We start from the raw sequence: 19,628 nt of genomic DNA, 5'->3' as shown, positions 1-19,628 counted from the left end.
ATGTAGCGGCTTATTTGATGTTTATTAAAAATAAGGAATCTTATTTGATGTATAAGAATATTTCTGCATTGTAAATCTAACGCAAAGAATGCATGAGCTTATTAGTTTCAGACAAGTCTGTACTTTTTAAGGAATTTTACTGATCTGCGCATTGTTTTTTGATTTGGCGCACAGTGATATGGACAAACAGAAATCTACCCTCGTGGATGCCCTTTGTAGAAAAGGATGTGCCCTAGCCGACCATCTTCTTCATGCACAAGATCAAGACGGGGCTGTTTCAAATGATACGGAAGGAAGAGAGGAGGAAAGAGAAAATACTCTGGATTCTGTGATGGAAACTTTTTGGGAAACTACAAAATGGACTGATCTTTTTGACAATAAGGTAATCTTTGTGCTTCTTGCGCTGGCAAGTTCTTGGGGGCTACCTCACAAACCTCCCTTGTGCCCCATTGCCTGCTCTTTACTGTTTCCCAGCTCCGTGGCCAGAAGAGGAAGAAAATGTATGGAGTGTGGCTAAGCTGGGCTCTGAAGAAGACGTTGTGTTTAGTGAGGCCTCCTTTGTCTTACCTGTTTTAGAACCATTTTCCTCTCATTTGCTCTCTCTGCACAGTGGGGGCTCTTTAGCCAAACTAATTTGGAAAGCAGTTTGAGAATGTGCCTTTTGGTTAAGCCAGTTAGGTATGAAGCTACAATTAAGAACATCTAGAAACTGTGTTTCTGCCTTCCCATATCTGTGTCTGTACTGATTTGTCAGGGATGGAAGGGGGGTGGGCATTCTGTTTACCTTAGATGTTATTTTTCTCAAAGCTCTTTGACTTTTAAATAATTATCATCTGGATTTATAGCTCATCAGTTTTAAGACCCAGTTAAGAAAACGTAACATTGACGAACTTTTTGGATTTGGGTTATAAAAACATGTTAAATCTCGTAGCTCTCTACTATAATTCTTACAGTAGGGATTATATAATTACAAGTTTTTGTCAATCTTCCTTTCTTCTGAAGATAAAGAAAAATAAAGTAAATGAAATCAGTAGAATTCTCCTAACCCAGCACAAGCCATTGGTCTTGTTTTACTGGACAGATGCTTCTTTTCTAGATAAACTACGATAATTTGTAGTAAAGACCTCTGAGAAAGGAGAAAAAGTTTCCTAAATGCTTGAGGCTCTCCCACCACAGTGGGAAAGTCGTGCTCATGCTGAAGGAAGGGAGTTAGAGTCAGGAAGCTGAAGGGGTCAGTGTGGCACCAGAGGGTGAGAATTTGGATCTGGAATCAGACCCTGGAGTTCGAATCCCCCTTCTGCCATTTTTATGTGTATGACCCTAGGCCAGTTACTGAATTCTGATGTCTCAGTTTCTTCCCTGATGAATGAGGAGAGTGACACCTCACACAGTTTCTGGTGAATGAAGGTTAAGTACAGGGACTGACCGGAGCAGTATTTGCTGCCGTTACTAACACATGACTGGCGCGTGTTTGCTGCTCGCCGAGTGCTGGGCTTGCTGCGTGAAACAGAGGAATGAGGGCCGGGGGGGTAAATGCTGGACCGCGCAGCGCAGCAAAACTGTCAGAAACAATCCCGTCTGCCATAGTACCAGCACCGTACGAGGGGCCATGCATTGTGTTACCTGTCCGTTTACACTTTGCTTGGCTCTAGAGTACAAATAAATGTGATAGGATTCCTTTCTTTAAGGTCATCCTCTACGTTCTAAAAGTGGAGACCAAAAATATGAATAAATGCTTACAAGTATAATTGACAGATGCACTAATTAAAGGTACAAACTTACACAAAAGGAATTAATTGAAAGTAAGAGTACGTTTGTACAATATAGTTTGTTTGTTTATTTATTTATTTATTTATTTATTTTGCTTTATCCCCTTTTGCAGTTTTGGTAATTTATAATGACTCTTTATAGTTTTGTACTTCTATCCTTATTTGCATTTTTGTGATCATTTATGTTAGCTCCGCTTTGCATGAAGAGGTGTTTTGATGTAGATTCCAAGAGCTAGTGATTTATCACAGTTTAATTTTTTCCCCCCAAATAAGTTGTTTTGTGGAATATTCAACTTTTGTTCTTTCAAGACATCTTTGAAATTTGCTTGATGTCAAATGTTCATTTTAAAAGCTGCACTTGTTAAGGCCTTAATTTTTTCATTATTAAAGCTATAAGCCATAAAATGTAAATATTTCATAGATAAGCCTTATCTTGTTTTACATTATAGGTTTTAACATTTGCATACAAGCATGCATTAGTACATAAATTGTATGGGAGAGGCCTTAAATTTGCAACTAAACTTGTGGAAGAAAAACCAACAAAAGAAAACTGGAAAAATTGTATTCAAGTAAGTGGTATTAAATTGTCACTGTTAAGTGTCACCTCAGTATCGCATAGTGACCAGATGGCGAAAAGCCTTGTGGTAGTGATTTAGTGATACTGACCTTATCGTGACTGATTACTGCTCTCGTTCATGCAATGTGAACTATAAAATAAAAGCATGAGAGACAGCCAGTAAGCTCACTACCTTTTTTAAACTTTTCTTATTATTAAATTTTTAAAACTGTGCAAGTTAATTGTCAAGTGTAAAAATTAATGGGCTTCTCAGAAATCATCGTAGCCTCGTCTTCTCTCTGGACACGCACGGTGGTTTGTGCCTAAAGGGCATATGAGGTTGGGTGGGCAGCTTGGTCGTGCCAAATGTGGCCAAGGTCTGGTCTCTGTGTTTAAGGTATTCTTTGGATACAAAACTAATCAGTAAGTTCCTGGGGAAATTTTTTATAATTAGAGTAAACTATAGGTTATCTTCCCTCTTAGACCTTTTCTGTGTACCTTTACTGGTCAGTCCAAATTGTAAGACATTTTAAATTAGCATCTTCAGATCTTTGAATAGGTTAAGAGAACTCTTTATGGAACTGACCGTTACTGTGTGCAGTGTGATTCTCATCCCCGTCGACTCTGATCTGTGAGCTCCTGCTTCGGTAAAGCCAGTGACTGGCCCGCATGTTCACATCAGGGGATTTGTAACTTGTGTCCCCTCCACTCTGCTCCTGTACTGTCTCTTCTCCACACCACCGCTGGAAAAGATAGCTTTCGACACCTCCCGGTGAAGCCCCATCACATTTAGGATAAAATCCTGACTCCTTCCTGTGGCCTGTAAGGCCCCGGGTAATCTGGTTCCTGCCTTCCTTCCCGGCCGCATCCCTTGCCAATACTTCCCGGATTGGCTCTGCTTCCCTCACACTTGCCTCCTCTGCTTTTGACTGCAACAGCGACCACGCCCCTTCCCGCCCCTTCCCGCCCCTTCCCGCCCCTTCCCGCCCGGGGACCTAACTAGTCCAGCTGTATGGAGAGCTCTTCCCCAGATTCTCAGAGTAGGTTTCTTCTTCAAACTTCCCCATAAATGTCACCCCCTCGGAGATCCCATTCCTGACCATCTTATTTTCCAGTCACTCTGTTATCTCATCAGGTTTTACTTTTATTGTGTACTTGATATATACAGCTTAATTACGTACTCATTTATTCATCTCTTCATTGATTTGCTTATTTATTCTTTGGTTCTCCTGAATAAAACACAACTTTCCTGCAAGTGGGAGGTGAGTTTATTCAGTGCTGTTTTCCCGAAGTCTAGAACAGTGCTTGGCTTACAGTCGGGCTAAGAGAGAAAGGCAACTGGTTTGGTAGGAAGGAAGGGGGCAAGTAAGTAGGAATGAGGACAGAGAGGCTAGTAGAGAGACAGGAAGGAAGGGAGCTTGGCCGGGGATGGTCGTTGTCGCCTGTGGAGGTTGGTCGGCAGGAAAGTGGGTAGGTTAGTTGATGGCAAGGAAGATCAGTTGGTAGGAAGGGTGGTCGGTGGGTGGGTTGGAGGGAAGGAAAGTTCTGTCTGCTACCCTTCATTATTATTACAGAATTTACCCTGAATATTGAGCTTAAAAAAAATCTGTTCTTTAATAATATGTTTTTGTGTTTTGTTGTAGCTGATGAAGTTACTTGGATGGACCCATTGTGCATCTTTTACTGAAAACTGGCTCCCCATCATGTATCCTCCTGATTATTGTGTATTCTAAAATAGGAACCAAGACTTTACATTTTAAAAAAGAAAGTTTTATAGTGAATGGATATAAAAACAGATTTGTGGCATTTTTAGTCTAATGCATGTTTTCATCCGCTATCAGATACTGATTATTAAAATGATGTGTATTTATCAGAGAATTTGCTGGCGTGTGGCTTAATACATGTAAATCTAGACCTCTGACATCATGGTGTTTTTTTAATGCCTCACATTGCTGGCAGCGGGCTGTGCCCTGACTGCCAGCAGCAAGGACTCTCAGTTGGGTTGCAGCTGTTACATGCATGATCAGTTTTGAACAGTGACTTTTAACTGCAAACCTGTAAAATTCTATTTTTTATTTTATAAATGAACAGGGTTTTAACATGCTCAACTTTAATTTTTTCAATTGTATGAAGGCCTTAAAAAGCTACATTAAGCGTAGCTAAAATTATTTATTGGACTAAAAAGTAACACAACTTCATTTCCAGATTTTTTTTTTTTTTTTTTTTTTTGCAAAAGTTTACACTCAATTAAGGGGAAAAAATAAAACCGGCACAGATAAATGTGTGGCAATTGCTGGAGTGTAACTGCTTCACTAAATCTAGATCTTCATCTTGGCGTTATTTCAGATCAATCATTTTTAACATCCTCTTGACATGCAGAGCATCAGAATGAACTAATAATACATGTATAAGTGCCAGACAGCTAGATCTTTATCAGGTATTGTAAAGATACACATATGGTATGTTCATTAAAGTTGAAATAATGTAAAACACGTGAATAAATGTGCAAAACCAAGATCACAGTATATACCATATGCATTCTGATACCTTAATTTTTTTTTATAAATAATAAAAGTGAATATTGAAGCTTCTTAAAGTTGGTCTTAATTTTTCATAAATAAGGTTTGGAGTTAGTACGGAAATAATATATTAAATCAGTAGGCAAAAAATTCAACATGAGGTAATTTATATGTCTATAGGCTTGCAGTTATTTGAATATATTGCCAGTTCTTACGTGATTACCTTTTGTGTATGTTTTTGGCTTTTTATTATTTTTATCTTTCTGGCTACTACACTTGCTTCTCTCATCCTTCCTCCATAAAATAAAAAGACACACATAGATAATATTGAAAAGCCTCTACTCACTGACAGCAGACGTGTGTGTGTGTGTGTGTGTGGTTTCACATAGATAATATTGAAAAGCCTCTACTCACTGACAGCAGACGTGTGTGTGTGTGTGTGTGTGTGTGTGTGTGTGTGTGTGTGTGTGTGTGTGTGTGTGTGTGTGTGTGTGTGTGTGTGTGTGTGTGTGTGTGTGTGTGTGTGTGTGTGTGTGTGTGTGTGTGTGTGTGTGTGTGTGGTTTTCAAATCTGTTCCTTTAGAATTTGCTGTTATAAAAGACCTCCCAGCTAATCTTACCTAGTCTCTCATAACTGTTTTCTGGGTTAGTTGACTCCTTTATGTGATAAAAACAGCCTTTATGAAAAAATACAGATATGCATGCAAACATTTTGCAAATGATTTCTGAGCCATCTAGAATGTAAAAGTCCATCCACGAATAACCACATGTATATTCTCTCACAAACACGTACTTTCATCCTCAGTCATACAGGTTCCCATGTATACATGTTCATCCAGTGGAGAAATTGAGAGGCACAGAAAGGGTAGGGTGACCGACTGGTTGATTATTTTACAGAATCCGTCTTATAACGCAGGTTTTGCCATTCCTAGTGAGTGCTGCCTGCTTGCATAGAGCCCCAGGGGCAGCCGGAGGTGAAAGCTTGGGTCCTTCTCAGGTTCTTCATGAGGATGTGTGCAGCCCTAGGATGTGCATGGCCTTCTGGATACCAGGTTTCAAAGCCCCTGTGAACATCTCATTTCCCAGCTTTTCCTTTTAAGCCTTTGGATTAGCCCCAACTGTTCACCATCTCAGGCAGCCACAAGATTACACAATTGCCTGTAATCATCTAGACAAACATCCCCTCAGGAAAAGACCCCTCAGCCTGAGAGAGAGCTGAGTCTAGTAAAATGAAGATGGCCTTCATGACGGTTTTCTGGGGAACAACCACTACAAGCTTGGGAGAAGTTCCCACTCCTGTTGGGCTCCCTCCAGTGATTCCCAGGCTGCTGGTTTTCCAGGTGACTTGTCGAGCTGGAGATGGGATGGAACAGGAGAGTTGGGAACATCAGAGTATTCTGTTCTTACTGAGATTTGGCCATCTTACTTGAGTAAAACACACAGCTTGCTCCAGGCCTTTGGTTAGTTCCCACACTTAAAAGTTGCCTTTGAGAATTTTTGCCAGTTTTCTCATTCCTCTTTAGAAAGAAAATCTTTACAAGTGCTTTTTCACGGACACAATGGGTACCCCATTTTCATGGACATCACACTTTTTTTTAAGCACATGAATTTATCATCCAATTTTAATATAAACTTAAGGTTAGAAACTTTCTGGTGGTACATTTATTTTGAAAGACTATCTTCTGAGTTAGGTAAAGATACAATTCTAGAATCCTTCAAATACGACTTATTTTTATATAAAAACACCATCAATCCAGAGTTCCCTGATTTCTTACTTTCTCAGGTTTTGGTCTTTGTGCTGTCTTTTATATGGAAGATGTGGAAGAAGAAGAAAGCCCCTGGTGGATTTTGGATACACTTCAAGAACAATGCGGAGCTCCAGGCACAGGGAGAAGCTGGGCCCTCCCCACAGGCCAGTTAGTGGCAGCCTGCGTATATGTGATGTCGTGAGTCGGCGGCCCCCGGCCCTCTCTTCGGTACTGAAAAGCAAACAAGTGAGCTATGTGTTTTCAGGAGGAGGTAGTGAAATAATGGAGCTTTTAATAGTACATTCAGTAAAGCATGAATATTTTCAGGCAAGTTTGGGTGTTTTTTTTTTTTTTTTTCAAAAAAAAAGTCTTCCACAGATGGTAAAATTTTAGAATGAAGATCAGTTAGTTTGCTGTGGAAGTTGCAGGTACATCCACAGACTGGCAAAATCTGCTTTGAACTGTATTTCTAGAAAGATCAGCTCCATCCGTGGAACCCATGGTGAGAGGCCCTGACTTGGTGGCTGTCTTGTCAGCCTCTGCTTTCCTGATCACACCACCTCCATGGTGATAGCTGAACCTGAATAAGCTCTAGAAGAAAGTGTCCTCAATAAAGTCATTACTGTTAATGTAGGTTGTAAAATAGTACTCAGAAAAGCCAGGGACAGGGGCGCCTGGGTGGCTCAGTCTTCTAAGCGTCTGCCCTCAGCTCAGGTCATGATCCCGGGGTCCTGGGATGGAGGCCCACATCTCTGGCTCCCTGCTCGGTGGGGAGCCTGCTTCTGTCTCAGCCCCTCCCTCCGACTCTGCTCTCTCTCTCTCTCTCTCTCTCATGCGCGTGCTCGCTCTCTCAAATAAATTAAAATCTTTAAAAAAAAAAAAAAAGCCAGGGACAGTTTTCCTGTTTGAGGTAATGGCAGCCAATTTGTACCACGTCCACTGAAGACAACTGAAAGAGCTAGGTCCTTCTTAAACATTAGAGATGGCACAGAGCATGTGCTCAGCACAGGTCTCTGGCCCCTTTCCAGTGACAGCTCCCCAGTTGTCATCAGTAGGAGCTTTGCCATCGTGGGATTTCTCACCCCCCCCCCCCCCGGATGACCTGTCTTTGCCCTGGAAGAGCACGGCCCGGTGCCCGCCTTCCCACTTGGTCCCTCTCCTCCTTACCCACTCTGACGGTGAAATGTCTGGACCGAACGGCTGGAGTCCCAGCCCGAATCTCTGCTCTCTAGTCCCGGCTCAGGCCCTGGTGAGCCCCATCACTAGACCTCCATGGGTCTCATCCAGAAAATTCAGGCGGTATATTCAGTGTGTCTGTTCCAACTCAAAATTTATTGAATCTGAATTACCTTGAGTCTTCCTCTGCAGCATTTCATTCTCTGTGCTCTCAGTGGCCTAGCATTAAAAGGTATGTTTTTGTCTCTCTGTAGGATCTAAGTCAGAGAAGCATGCATAGAGAGGGAAAGGAGGGACATTCCCCCAATCTTCAAAAAAACTCTTGAACAGAGACTTCCTTAAGGAATAAGAAAGTAAGAATAAGCTCTGAACTTCATGAGTCTGAACATGGTTAATAAGAGGAAAAAACTGCATTGGTCCTAACTGTAAAGGAAGCTAGCAAAGAAGCAGGAGGTGTAAGTACTGCTCTCCGGTGAAGGCCCCAGGGTGTCTCACCCGCAGGAGCGGCCTTGCCGGAGTGCACGGCGAGCGGCGGGCCAGGCGAGAGGCAGAGACGGTCTACCACGCTGTGCACTGTGTGGCAACAGGTTAGCTGCACCCCTCCTGCAAAGGTCTTATGTTAGTGTCACTTAGAACCCCTGCTTTTATGAGAGGATTTCAAAAACTCAACAAGCAAGTGTCTAATGTATTGAAGCCATGTCCTCTCAAGGGTCAAACAATAATAATTACAGTTCCAGGATCAATTACAGATGTCCGGGACTGCCTGCATTTCCAGTCATGACATGATAGTTCTAGAACCTGACTATGCCAAGTCCTATCCAAAATGTGAGTAGAATATAAAGCAGCCGGAAATATCTTTTATAATCTTCATCTTATGTGTGATTTTAAAAGGTACTAACCTATATGCCTCACTGATCTGTCTACCAAGCCACCTCAAAACTCGGTGGCTTCTAACAACAATCACTTCTTCTCACTCATGAGTATAACTTGGCTGGAGTTTGGTCCAAGCTGGGCTTGGCCTGGGTGGTCCCAAAGCTGAGTCATGAAAATGTACAATTTACAGGAAGAACAAGGTGGAGGGACATTTTGAAGGATACTCTGGTGATGCCGTCAGCATAACGCAGCGGGTAGAAATGCCACGGGACAGACAACTCAGATTCTTCAGCAGATAAATGGCCAGAGGGAAGAGCAAGAGGGAGGGAGAAGCCACAGGTCAAAAGAGACTTCAGATACATGCCAGCCAGTCAGTGAATCAAATGTGGACCCCATCTGGATCCCAATTCAGACAAACTCTAAAAATAAATGTCATGGCATTTAGGAGGCAAATGGAAGTTGGAACCCTGGATTTTCCAAAGTATATAATACTAAATTACTTAGTTTAAATTTTATATTGCATAAAATATATTTTTAGGGTGATAAAGTTATGGTTATGTGTCTCATATATATGAACCAAATCTACAGAAGAAAGGGTATCTATTATTTCTTTCAAATTAATACAGAATTGGAGAAGTAGGTGGAGGTACAGATAAAACAAAATTTGCCAGGAATTGAAAATCCATGGTGGGGGTGGGGGGGGTTAGGTCATGATTCTTTCATCTACTTATTTAACCAGCATTATTGAATTATAGTTGCTGCACAATAAACTGCACGTTTAAAGTGTACGATTCATCTACTTTTAATATATTTAAATTTTCCTATAAAAGTTTGAAGACAAAGTCTTTAGAATCATGATCAGTCTGGCTTTTCTAAAAGGGCAGACCTGTATCCATTTAGAACATAATGAAATAAGCATATGATCATTATATCCTTTTGTTCTGGAAATGTGAAAGAAATCCACTTACAAGTCTAAGAAGAGATTTAAGGGTCAGGTCCCATGCTGTAACATCACTGAACTTTATATAAAATATTGATATTTGGCAACTTTGCTAAACTCATGAATTCCAGTAATTCCACTGTAGATCATCCACAGTCCCAGGGGTCAGCAAACCAGGGCCTATATGTTTAATCCAATCCATAGCCTGTTTTTTGCAGGGTCAACAAGCTAAGAGTGGATCTTGAATTTTTGTAATTGGCTGTAAATATATATATATAATACACATATTCTGTAGAAATAGTATGTGGACTGAAGATACTTATTAGCTGGCCCTTTACAGAAAAGGTTTGCTGACCCTGGCTTACATAAACAATGCTATCATCTGCAAATAGTGCCCGTTTTCTTGCATTCTAAATGTGCATGTTTTATTCCTTTGCTTTCCCACATTGGCTAAAGCCTCTAGTATAATGCTGAGAAATGGTGGTAGCTGGATTTTTTATTGTTCTCCCCTATTAGAGAAGAAGCTTTTAACTTTTTTTTTTTTTAAAGATTGTATTTATTTGACGGAGAGAGACACAGCGAGAGAGGAAACACAAGCAGGGGGAGTGGGAGAGGGAGAAGCAGGCTTCCCGCGGAGCAGGGAGCCCGATGCGGGGCTCGATCCCAGGACCCTGGGATCATGACCTGAGCCGAAGGCAGACGCTTAAAGACTGAGCCACCCAGGCCGCCCCGCTTTTAACATTTTATAATCATGATGTTTTAGATTTTTTTGTAGCCTTCCTTTATCAGAACACACAAAAATTCCATTCTTTCCTACTTTTCTAGAAATTTTAATCATAAATTTGTGTGTTGCGGGGGGAAACAGACAATCCAGAAATCCAACTTGAAATGATCCCAGCAATTCATTGGCACAGAACCAGGGCATTCGTAGAGTGGATTCTCTTAGGAAGTTCCTAAGACAACATCCTTGACAATTTCCTTATTCTAGAACCATTCCCGTATTTTCCACTTTCAGTCCATGTTACTGTTTTCTGTCACTCAGTAGCCTCTTCTTTTGCTACAGCTAAAATCTGTATCAGTAGATTCTTCAAAATTAAGATAGAAGGACCCTTCCAAGCTCAGTTTCAAAAAGCACGTGACCAAAGTGTAGTACTGACAAATTTGCAGTAGAAAGAACAAGGGGGAAATCCATTTGTTTACAAATTTATTCACGTAAAGTTTGTTAAACAATTGAGACTTTTTGGAAGCCAACACAGCTACTTTTAAGTTTTCATATTACTCTTTGTAGATATTTAGATTAACCAGATAATCTTAAATAGGTTATTTTAGAGAGCTGCTGTAATATTAAATTATGTTTATCTAGGCATACAAGTCGTTTTTATGCACTACCTTCTCGATCTCACAAGTCTTTTATTGACAATACGATTCCCAATACTGCTCAAAAGACACTAATGTTTCGAAAGGCATTCTGTTTAATTTAATCCCATTTTAGTATTCCTTTGAAAATTTTGACTGATGACTCTGGAAATTCAGCCAAGAGTGTTGTGTCAAAAACTTGCTTGAATTTATCTAAGAATTCATAATCGGTGCTGAACCTGAATTTGTTTGCCCAAAGCAACACCGTCCCTGGCTGACAAAGGTACGCCATGGTGGTGAGCAGCTTGTCCAGGAAGTAGTGGTGGTAGACCACGTCCGAGGCCAGAACATAGTCGTAATAAAACGTCGACTTGGGGAAGTGTTGCTCCAGGCTCTCTCCCCAAACCAGCTCTCTCACTTCCGGCAGATGTGCTGCACGTTTTAATGTGTTCTTCAAAAGATTGTATTGAAGGTTTCCTAGAACATCAGGCAAATCCGTTGCTGTGACTTGAGCTCCTAAGAGATAAAAGAGAAAAATTGTAACAATTATCTGGAAACATGCAGGCAGCCACAGTGGACACAGACACTCAGGGAGACACAAGAAATGGACCTGGGCTTCTCAGCTTTGTCCACATTTACACGTGGACTGGACATACTTGACCCAATCCCGCTGGATAATTTCCCATGGGGAGCTTTGCCCTGTGCACAGTCCGCTGTTTCCCAGTGTCCCGGGTCTCCACCCCCATACTCCACCCCCAGCTCCTGGCGATCAAAAATGTCTCTAGAAGTGGGCAAATGTCCTTTATGGGGCCAAATCACCTTTGGTTGAGAACCACTGAAATAGAATAATGTTATCATTTTTTAAGAAATAGTTGTGTGGTGTTGGGAGATTTCAGGATAATTAGCTGCTTAATAAATCATGTTTTTCCTTCTAAAACTCTATCTGAAGATTTGACCTATTTTGTATGATTGCCTGTCTCCAACCTAAATTTTTAAATTAATCGTTAGGCGTTTTAAAGCTAGTGGCAAGAGTTCACAAAGTAGACCATCCCATTTCCAGACTGGATGTAATAGAAGAAGCTCTGTAATGCTGTAGTCAGAAGTATGCCACATCTGTACCCATCTCTTGCTCAATGCCCGGAACTCACAACTTGCATTTGGTGTAAATCTGTCTCCACCTTGGATGAACTCCCTTATTTTTCTTCAAAATGTTAGTTATAATATTCGCCACGAAAAGCAGGAGACAGCATAAACGTAGCTGTGTACAACAGGAGAGTCACAGCTCCTGAATTTCAGCTTCATCACATGGTCCTCGGTGGGCCGGGCAGGCCCCCTAACCTCTCTCTCTCACCTGCGATTATCTTATTTCTGGGCCAACAGTACTGATTCCTAGCTCATGATATTTTGGGAGATTCAGTGAGTGAAGTCATGGCCAAGCACCTGAGTCACAGCTGGCCGGAGAGAAAGCGCTCCCTATCATTGCTGTCCAAGTCAAAGTGTTTTGGAAACAAAGTCAGGAATAAGCAGACAAACCTAAAATACTGGCCACAATGGAGACAAGGCCTGGTCCAGCACCAATCTCAAGTACCTTGGCATCTTGGAGATTCAGTTCCTCTGTATGTTCCTCCAAATACTGACACAAAGCGGTAGCCTAAAAAAAAAAACATTTGCAGGTGTCACCTGAGCGTTGGAACATTGGAAAACAGTGGTGGCCCGACCTCCCTCCCCTACCCCAAGCGAAACACTACAAGAGATGTTATTAATCGTTGCAGTTTATCGAGGGGCTCGGAAGAATCAAAATATGCATTCAATGCCCTATTTGGACCTCTGGAGTATGAAAGGTATGATATGCATCAGAGGAACTGGAGACACAGACTTGCTAAATCGCCTCTATCCATCCGAAGACTCTGGGTCAGTGTCCGGGAAGAGGAAGGTCCCCTCGGCTCTTACAAGTCCAGGAAGGAGGCCTGAAAACAGCAACCTCTTGCTCTGGTTTGGTCCTGCCGCCGGCCGCCTGCTTCAAGAGCATTGCTGTACGTCTTCCCCACTTCCCTCCTGACTCCTTTCTCGAAGTTCAGGTGGGTTAGGGCTTTGTCTGCTACCCTGGACAACTGGGCAGTTTATTTTTTTTAAGCGGTCATCTAAGAAACAGACTCAATACAGTGCTTCTAAGGGGCGCACACTGTGGGGCGGGGTGGGGGGTGCTCCAGACTGCGCTTGTACAGGCCACCGGGCGAGGGCGGTGCTGCCGGTCCGTGGACCACACTTTGCGGAGCGGCGAGGAGGTGCTAAAAAGCATGTGAATGAATTGAGATAACTTTGTAGACAGCAGCTCAAACGTTCCCTTCCTTATCCCTTCATTCTCTCTGCCTCCACCTTCTGCTGACCTTTCTACGGAGAGATCAAGGGTATTGGATTTGCACTGACTGATGAGGCGTTCGCCTTTATGCCAGTGCGGTCTCAGCAGCGCCGCGGATGTGAGAGATCCGAAGGGTTGGGCATGAGGACGTGAATCCTGAGATGACAGAGCAAACCGAACTCTGGTCTGTGCACTCGCACCTCTCGTCTTCCTGTGGCTGCTCTGAACTTGATGGGACGCCACGTTTTGTGGGGGGCGTGGGCTGGGGCGGCAGGAACCCCAGCCCACAGGCTGCTGCCCCCCCCCCCGCCCCCCGCCGGGCCGTGTGTTCATAGGGAAGAGTCCACACGCCCAGACGGACGTGCGCTCACGGCTCCGCTCCGGGGGGCGCAGGCCGGGCTGGGAGGGGGCCCGTGCGCCGACTCGGAGACGGGCGAGCGGCGTCAAGGAGGCACACGCTGGGGGCGCAGGGGGTGCCCCAGGCGCTGAAGGATGGGGAGTGTCCGGCCCCCCGAGTGTCCAGCGGGGGGCGGCGGGTGAAACGGCCACGCACGGCGCGTTGCCAAGAGCTCTAGCTTCTGGATGAAGAAGAAGGACAGTGATTTGTGATGGCAGGGGTTTCCCTGTGAGGAAGAGTGTCACCTAGAGCCACCAAGGAGACGTGCTTTGAGGGGTTTTCCAAGCGTCCCTCGGTGCCCTGCCGGGTTTTCTCAGGAAGCATGGCACGGCGCCACCCGCAGCTTCCCAGCCCCGTCAGCAAACGCGCAGGCGGGAGAGCCTTCACCGACAGCGGCACCCGGAGTCCCACGAGGAAGCGGGTTTTCGCACGTCATGGAAACCCTTCCTTGGCAGCTTTCGGGAACTGGGGGTGCCAGGAGAGGCCAGGGTTTGGTGCGCGGAAGGTTGAGGCCTCGGAATAAAATGGTCCTGTGGACAAATATTCTTCCATTCCTGATCTCCTGGTACCCCTGCTTACGGCTGTCCATTTGCCAAATATATTGCAGTAGGAAGCTGGGGAGCAGGTTGGTGGTTTTCAAACTTGTTAGTAAGCCCAAGAAGAGGATTTCCCCATGAAGGAAATCATACTTAACATGCATGGGGGGGAAACACTGAGCTTCCTTAGCTAGGGGATGGGGGTGGGCAGCTCTAGGAGCCTGGAGCCCTTTGTCTGCCCCTCCCCTCGTCCAGCCTCCTTGTCCCCCATCACCTGCCACTGGTACCCAGGCCCCTGCCCCAGGGAGCTCCATAGCACCTCCACCCCTGTCGCTCAGCTGCGGTCCCTGGAGCAGGGGCCTGCCCCACCCCCCCGCCCCCCAGGAGTGGCAGCACCTCTGAGTCCCAGGTCTGCATTGGAAGACAAACCCCAGGCCATTCCCCGCCAGCGACAGAGCAGCTTGGAGCCCAAGCCTCTCCAAGAACAACCCAGCGGGCATCGGAGGGCCAAAGTCCCAAACCCGGTGGCACAGCTCTCCCAAATGAGTCGACTTTTCTGAGCCCCCACCTCCCCAGCTGGCAGGTGCAAACAGTGGCACGTTGGTAATCCCAGGTGGCAGGCGTGATACGCAGCTTCCACAAGTGCTCACACCGCCCAACCTCCCTGGTGTGGAAAAAAAGGTGGGGGAGGTGAGGTGAAGCGAGCAGCCAGGAACTAGCAGATTGGCTTGCGATTCAGAGCGTCTCCCCCATTCCCATGCCCCCCTCTCACGGGGGCCTGCAGGGAGGAGAGGGGGGCGGCTTCCTACCCGCTTCCCCGGGAACACCCATGGCGTGGAAGGGAAGCGAGCACCCGGCTCCGATTGTTTTTTTCCTCAAAATTCGTATGGATTTTTCATCTTACTTCCTGAAATATTCAAGCTGATCTGATGTAAAAAATAATGTTTCAGGAAACATGGCACAGAGGGAAATGATGCTTCTGGGGGAGATGCTGGGCTTTTGCAGAGCCAAGTGCACCCCAGCCCCTGGGCCAACACGTGACCCGCCTCCACAGAAGCACAGAAGGTGAAAGCACTCGGCAACCTGTCCACGGGGGAACTGTCGCCCCCAGGAGCCCTGACATCCCGAAGGTAATGGCTGTCTCACCCCTGGCCACACCACCGCTCCGTAGCTCTCTATGGATTCTTGGATGACGATCTTCGTGCCTGCAAACAGGTAACGCTCCTGTGTGTAGCTGGCGTAATCTGTAGGGACAAATTTCTGAAGGCTATGAAGAGATGGTTCTATCTTGTTAGAATCTGTGGGGGCAGAAAATTAAATAGGTTCCATGATTTGTTGACCCAGAGCAAGCACACACGAGGCACAACTGGTAAAATGGGAGGGGACCGGGCGGTTTTCCCACAGAGAGGGGGTGACGCCAGCAATGACAGTGCTGTGAACTAGCACAAAACGGAGTGATACCGGACGATAGGGACACGAAGTTCAGATGCGATGTTTTCATGAGATGCCGAAACGCCAGGCGATGCCCTGGGTCCGTTCCGCTATGTAGCCGAGGACAGCTCTATCCCCACCCCTCTGTTTTGATGGCCGGAGAAAGCCAGCTTACCGGCAGAATGGCAAGAATGAGCTGCCTGGATGAGGACCTAGGCAAACACAGACCTGACTATTTTTAGGACTTGAAGCGAAGTAACATTCCCACATGTTGGCTGGAGCGTGTTCCTTAAATCCTTCCTACAACTGCTCCTCAAAAGGTACAGGTCACCCAAAGACGAGCCAGCTCCACAGTCCTGGGGCAGGCGGTCAGATGAGCTCAGCCTATAAGGTTACAACGGCTTTAAATACACTTTAAACTCATGAGCAGCTCTCATATATCATATAAAATGAGCGGAAAAGAGCACCTGATCGGGACTGACATCCTAGAAGCACAGATTGTGCCGATTTTGCTGAGTCTTCCAGGATAACACGAGCAGGTGGGAAAATGTCAGGGGTGGGACGCCGAGCGCACTCGCACTAGGGGTCGCCAGCAGCAGAGAAGCGGCGGGTACTGGCGGTGAGAAGGAATCAGCGGCCAGAAGCCGGAGGGAAACCGGCAGGAAACCCGCCTCTGCTCCCTGAGATCCGCCTGGGACCTTCTTAGCTGCAGGTGGAATGTGGGCTTCGGAAAATAGCTACAAGGAGTGGTCCGTTAACCTTGGAGATGCTCCAATCAGGAATGTCCCCTCGAGGTGTTAGAGGGGGCAGGGGCAGGGCGCGAATACAGGGTGAAGGGTGGAGGGTGTTTGGAGAAACCTAATCGGGAGCGCGCCCCTCAGAGGCAGGGGACATTGGGTGTCACCGAAGAGCACCTGCACCAGAGCCGTCTGCAAACCCGAACGGGGTCACAGAAGAGCACAGACATTTGGAGTCAGCTCTTAGAAATGTTTCCAGCAATGTGACCACATCCACTTACCCAAACACACAGGGCTTGCGTTTTATCTTCGCGTGTATTTTCATTGTGTTTTTCTAGAAATGAATTTTTGTTGTATTTTACCCCAAAAGTGTCTATGTGCAGCAGATTGAGAAATGGTCTTTGAGCACAGTGACTGGGTTGTCAAGGAGCATGAGGGATGTCCGCAGCTCCCCAGGGTGTCACTCCTGCCCTCCCTGCCCTCTCCCTCCCCCGCCCCCGGGTCTGACGTAGCCTGAGTTCCACCCCCCCCCCTCCCGGGGCCAGAATTCTGTGCCCTGACCTATAAGGTGAGCTTCCAGAGACCTGGGACTTCACTGAGCTGGCGGGAACCTGCTAATAAATAGTGACCAAGGCGAGAGACATCGTCCTGGTAGGGGCTGTGGGGAGTCAGGAGGGGCGGGAGGGAGACCCATAGCCTGCACTCACAACATAGGGGGAGCTCCTAACATCCGACACCACCAGCTCATTTTCTGTGAATGACCAAAGAGGCCCTAGTCTCTCCCCTCAGAGCTGGGAGGCTGACGGAACTGTTGGAGAGATGATAAAAAGGCAGAAGACTAGACGGTGGTGTGCCGGGACATGTTCAACCATCAGCTTGGGGCGAGGGGAGGAAGCACTGATCTGTAGGGTTTGATGGTCACCACAGTGGGAATGCTCCCACACTCCCCTGCAGACGTCCCCGGGAAAGGACGTGCGCTGCCCACTGAGACGGGTGCTTTCCACCTGCTTTCCACCAGGCAGGACAACAGACACCAGGAAGCTCAGGAGCGTAGGCATGCATAAAGATAATCTCAAAATGTAACAAAGTAAGTCATGATGCGTTGTGAGTGTTCATTACCTTGGTTTTTTAATATCTCTTTGGCTTTTATATCATCTATTTAGTGATAAGTTTTCAAAACTCGTATTTCAATAATGGCCATGTTTAACAACAACCCTCAAAAAAAAAAAAAAAATCCCTGAAATTCAGGGGCTGGTACAGGCCGGTCGGGGCAAGGAGTCAATACAGGGCTGCCCCCTTTCCTCTGAGGTTTTGTCCCTGGGGTAGGTGACTGGGGGCAGCCAGACCAGCCAGGACCCACGCCAGCCCCTGCAGACTTCCCTCCCCACTGTGGCTCAGGCAGGTCTTTCTTCCCTTCCCCCCACGTCCCACCAGCTGGGGACCTATTTTTCTCTCAAGACAGTGGGAAAAGTCAATGGGCTGAATTGGAACAGCTCATCATTTCACAGGCGAATGAGCTGATATGTTTTCCCAACCAACATTGTAAAGAAACGCGGGCACATAAATATTCTCCCATAAGACCCTTCTATGTTCGACAAAGATAAAGAAATGTATGCTTATTGCACACTAAATGTTTTCATTTATTGTATCGATGCTAGTCTGAGAGTTTTAGAGAGATCAGATTTTAGAGACAGAATTGCCTTTTTACGTAAACTAGTTTAGTAAAAATAAATAGCATCCCATCTTAGTTGAGTTGGAACATAATTTTACTGTGTTAAATGATTATAAATGGTTGAAATGCCATGCCTCGGCTTTTCTGACATTACCTGTTAGGTCTATTATTTATTACTACCGAGTCCCTGTCCAGAAATGCAACCCATGTGTGATGTAGCTGCCAAGAGAACATGTTGGCGAAAAGCAGACACGAATCAAGATTTTGTTTCTTTTTAAAAAGTTCTTGGGACAAAAATATAACCATTTGAGATTTATACACAGCACAAGACTAATTTAGATAAGTAAATAATGAAAAAATAGAGGTTACTTTTAATGCTATGCTCACGCTTGCCTAAAGGCACTTATCTACTAAGCTTCACTAATAGGAACAACCTAGAATTAGAAGGAGTTGGGAATTCTTGTCACTGAAGTTAACTGGGAAGTGCCGTGGCCAGAAAAGCAACTGACACGGTGTGGTGGTGAGGAAGGAGGTTACCTCCTGGGGGTCTGCTGGTGCCATCCTCTTGGAGAGACCTCGCCTCCGCCGGCGGCTCTAAGCAGCCATCTGGGGTGCACGGTGCTTCCCGCAGCTCGGAGCTCAGACACAGGTCCATAACCGCAGCCGCTGGAGAGCAGAGAACCAGACAGACAGGCCCCACAAGCTCAGCCCAGGCTGGCTGAGCCTCCCAGAGGCTCTAAAAGGTGCAGCTTATCGCCTTAGCATCTGCTGAGCCGAAAAGAACCCCTGCTTTTCAGCTTAGTTTCCCCCAGTGAGCAAAGCAGCTCCTCAAGGAGCTGCCATCCTAGTTTTGCAGAGCAAAGGAGAAGGGGGGGACCATTAACCATCACGGCACCTGTTCTGTGCATCAAGAAATGCAAAAACAGACCAAGTGTCGCCAGAGGACAGGCATGATGTGGCTCGGGTCTAAAATGTCTTTCTAATAGCTTTTGGAAATGAACCTTAATGAAGAAACTCTGATCCAGCAGCACATTCTACCATCGGGGGTACCGTGTGGATGAAGGGGTTAATGACATAGTGGATGAGAAGGGAGCATTTGGACCAAACACAGGGCTGCTCCCTTCTCTTCTGAGACTTTATTGCAAGATCCTAGGAAGTGCTGGAGGCTGAGCCAGGAACCTGACTGGGCACTTGGCCACTCACATAATCCCCTCCCGGGGGTACCGTGTGGATGAAGGGGTTAATGACATAGTGGATGAGAAGGGAGCATTTGGACCAAACACAGGGCTGCTCCCTTCTCTTCTGAGACTTTATTGCAAGATCCTAGGAAGTGCTGGAGGCTGAGCCAGGAACCTGACTGGGCACTTGGCCACTCACATAATCCCCTCCCGAGCCACTTCCTCATCAGCAAAAAGGGGATAATATAGTATCTGCCGACTTCCCAGGGGCACAGTGGGAAACAGGAGAGTGGAAGTGTACAGAAAAGAAAACCACCTGATTTAGAAAAGGAGACCTGGCTGTGGGGATCACTGGTCGGCATCAAAATAGTAACACATGACA

General features: G+C 45.7%; 2 protein-coding genes across 9 annotated transcripts in view; one reads left to right on the top strand and one right to left on the bottom strand.

Moving 5' to 3' along the window:
• The window catches only part of TPP2 (tripeptidyl peptidase 2), a 68,528-nt gene extending 64,447 nt beyond the window's left edge, over positions 1-4,081 (top strand). For 4 of the 8 annotated variants that reach the window (XR_003519155.1, XM_027589775.1, XM_027589774.1 and 1 more), the window contains 4 exons: positions 175-382; positions 475-546; positions 2,219-2,338; positions 3,969-4,081. Coding sequence is in view for 5 of the 8 variants with exons in the window: in XM_027589775.1 (XP_027445576.1) it covers positions 175-382; positions 475-546; positions 2,219-2,338; positions 3,969-4,058 (490 nt within the window). In the remaining 3 variants the exon portion in view is untranslated. The remainder of the gene's footprint in view (positions 1-174; positions 383-474; positions 547-2,218; positions 2,339-3,968) is intronic. The other 4 variants (XR_003519156.1, XR_003519154.1, XM_027589777.1 and 1 more) reach the window with 1 other exon arrangement.
• A 6,976-nt stretch (positions 4,082-11,057) lies between these two features.
• METTL21C (methyltransferase like 21C) lies at positions 11,058-18,723 on the bottom strand. Its single transcript, XM_027590700.1, has 4 exons — positions 18,606-18,723; positions 15,375-15,526; positions 12,470-12,587; positions 11,058-11,452 (listed from the first exon to the last, which is right to left on the bottom strand). Exons 1-4 carry the CDS (start codon positions 18,721-18,723, stop codon positions 11,058-11,060), a joined length of 783 nt encoding a protein of 260 aa, XP_027446501.1.
• Positions 18,724-19,628: the final 905 nt, after the last annotated feature.

This window comes from Zalophus californianus, chromosome 3, assembly GCF_009762305.2.
Source record: "Zalophus californianus isolate mZalCal1 chromosome 3, mZalCal1.pri.v2, whole genome shotgun sequence".
Taxonomy (NCBI): domain Eukaryota; kingdom Metazoa; phylum Chordata; class Mammalia; order Carnivora; family Otariidae; genus Zalophus; species Zalophus californianus.
Note: the sequence above shows the minus strand (reverse complement) of the source record. Positions and strands in the feature narration are given on the sequence as shown.

Bases quoted from the DNA above. Each gene is read 5' to 3' on its own strand.
- METTL21C (XM_027590700.1), bottom strand. From the start codon at position 18,723: ATGGACCTGTGTCTGAGCTCCGAGCTGCGGGAAGCACCGTGCACCCCA. The intron at 15,527-18,605 runs GTAACCTCCTTC...CTGCCCCCACAG, and splicing joins CACCAGCAGACCCCCAGGAG to ATTCTAACAAGATAGAACCA. The intron at 11,453-12,469 runs GTTTGTCTGCTT...TTTATCTCTTAG, and splicing joins CATTGTGGCCAGTATTTTAG to GAGCTCAAGTCACAGCAACG.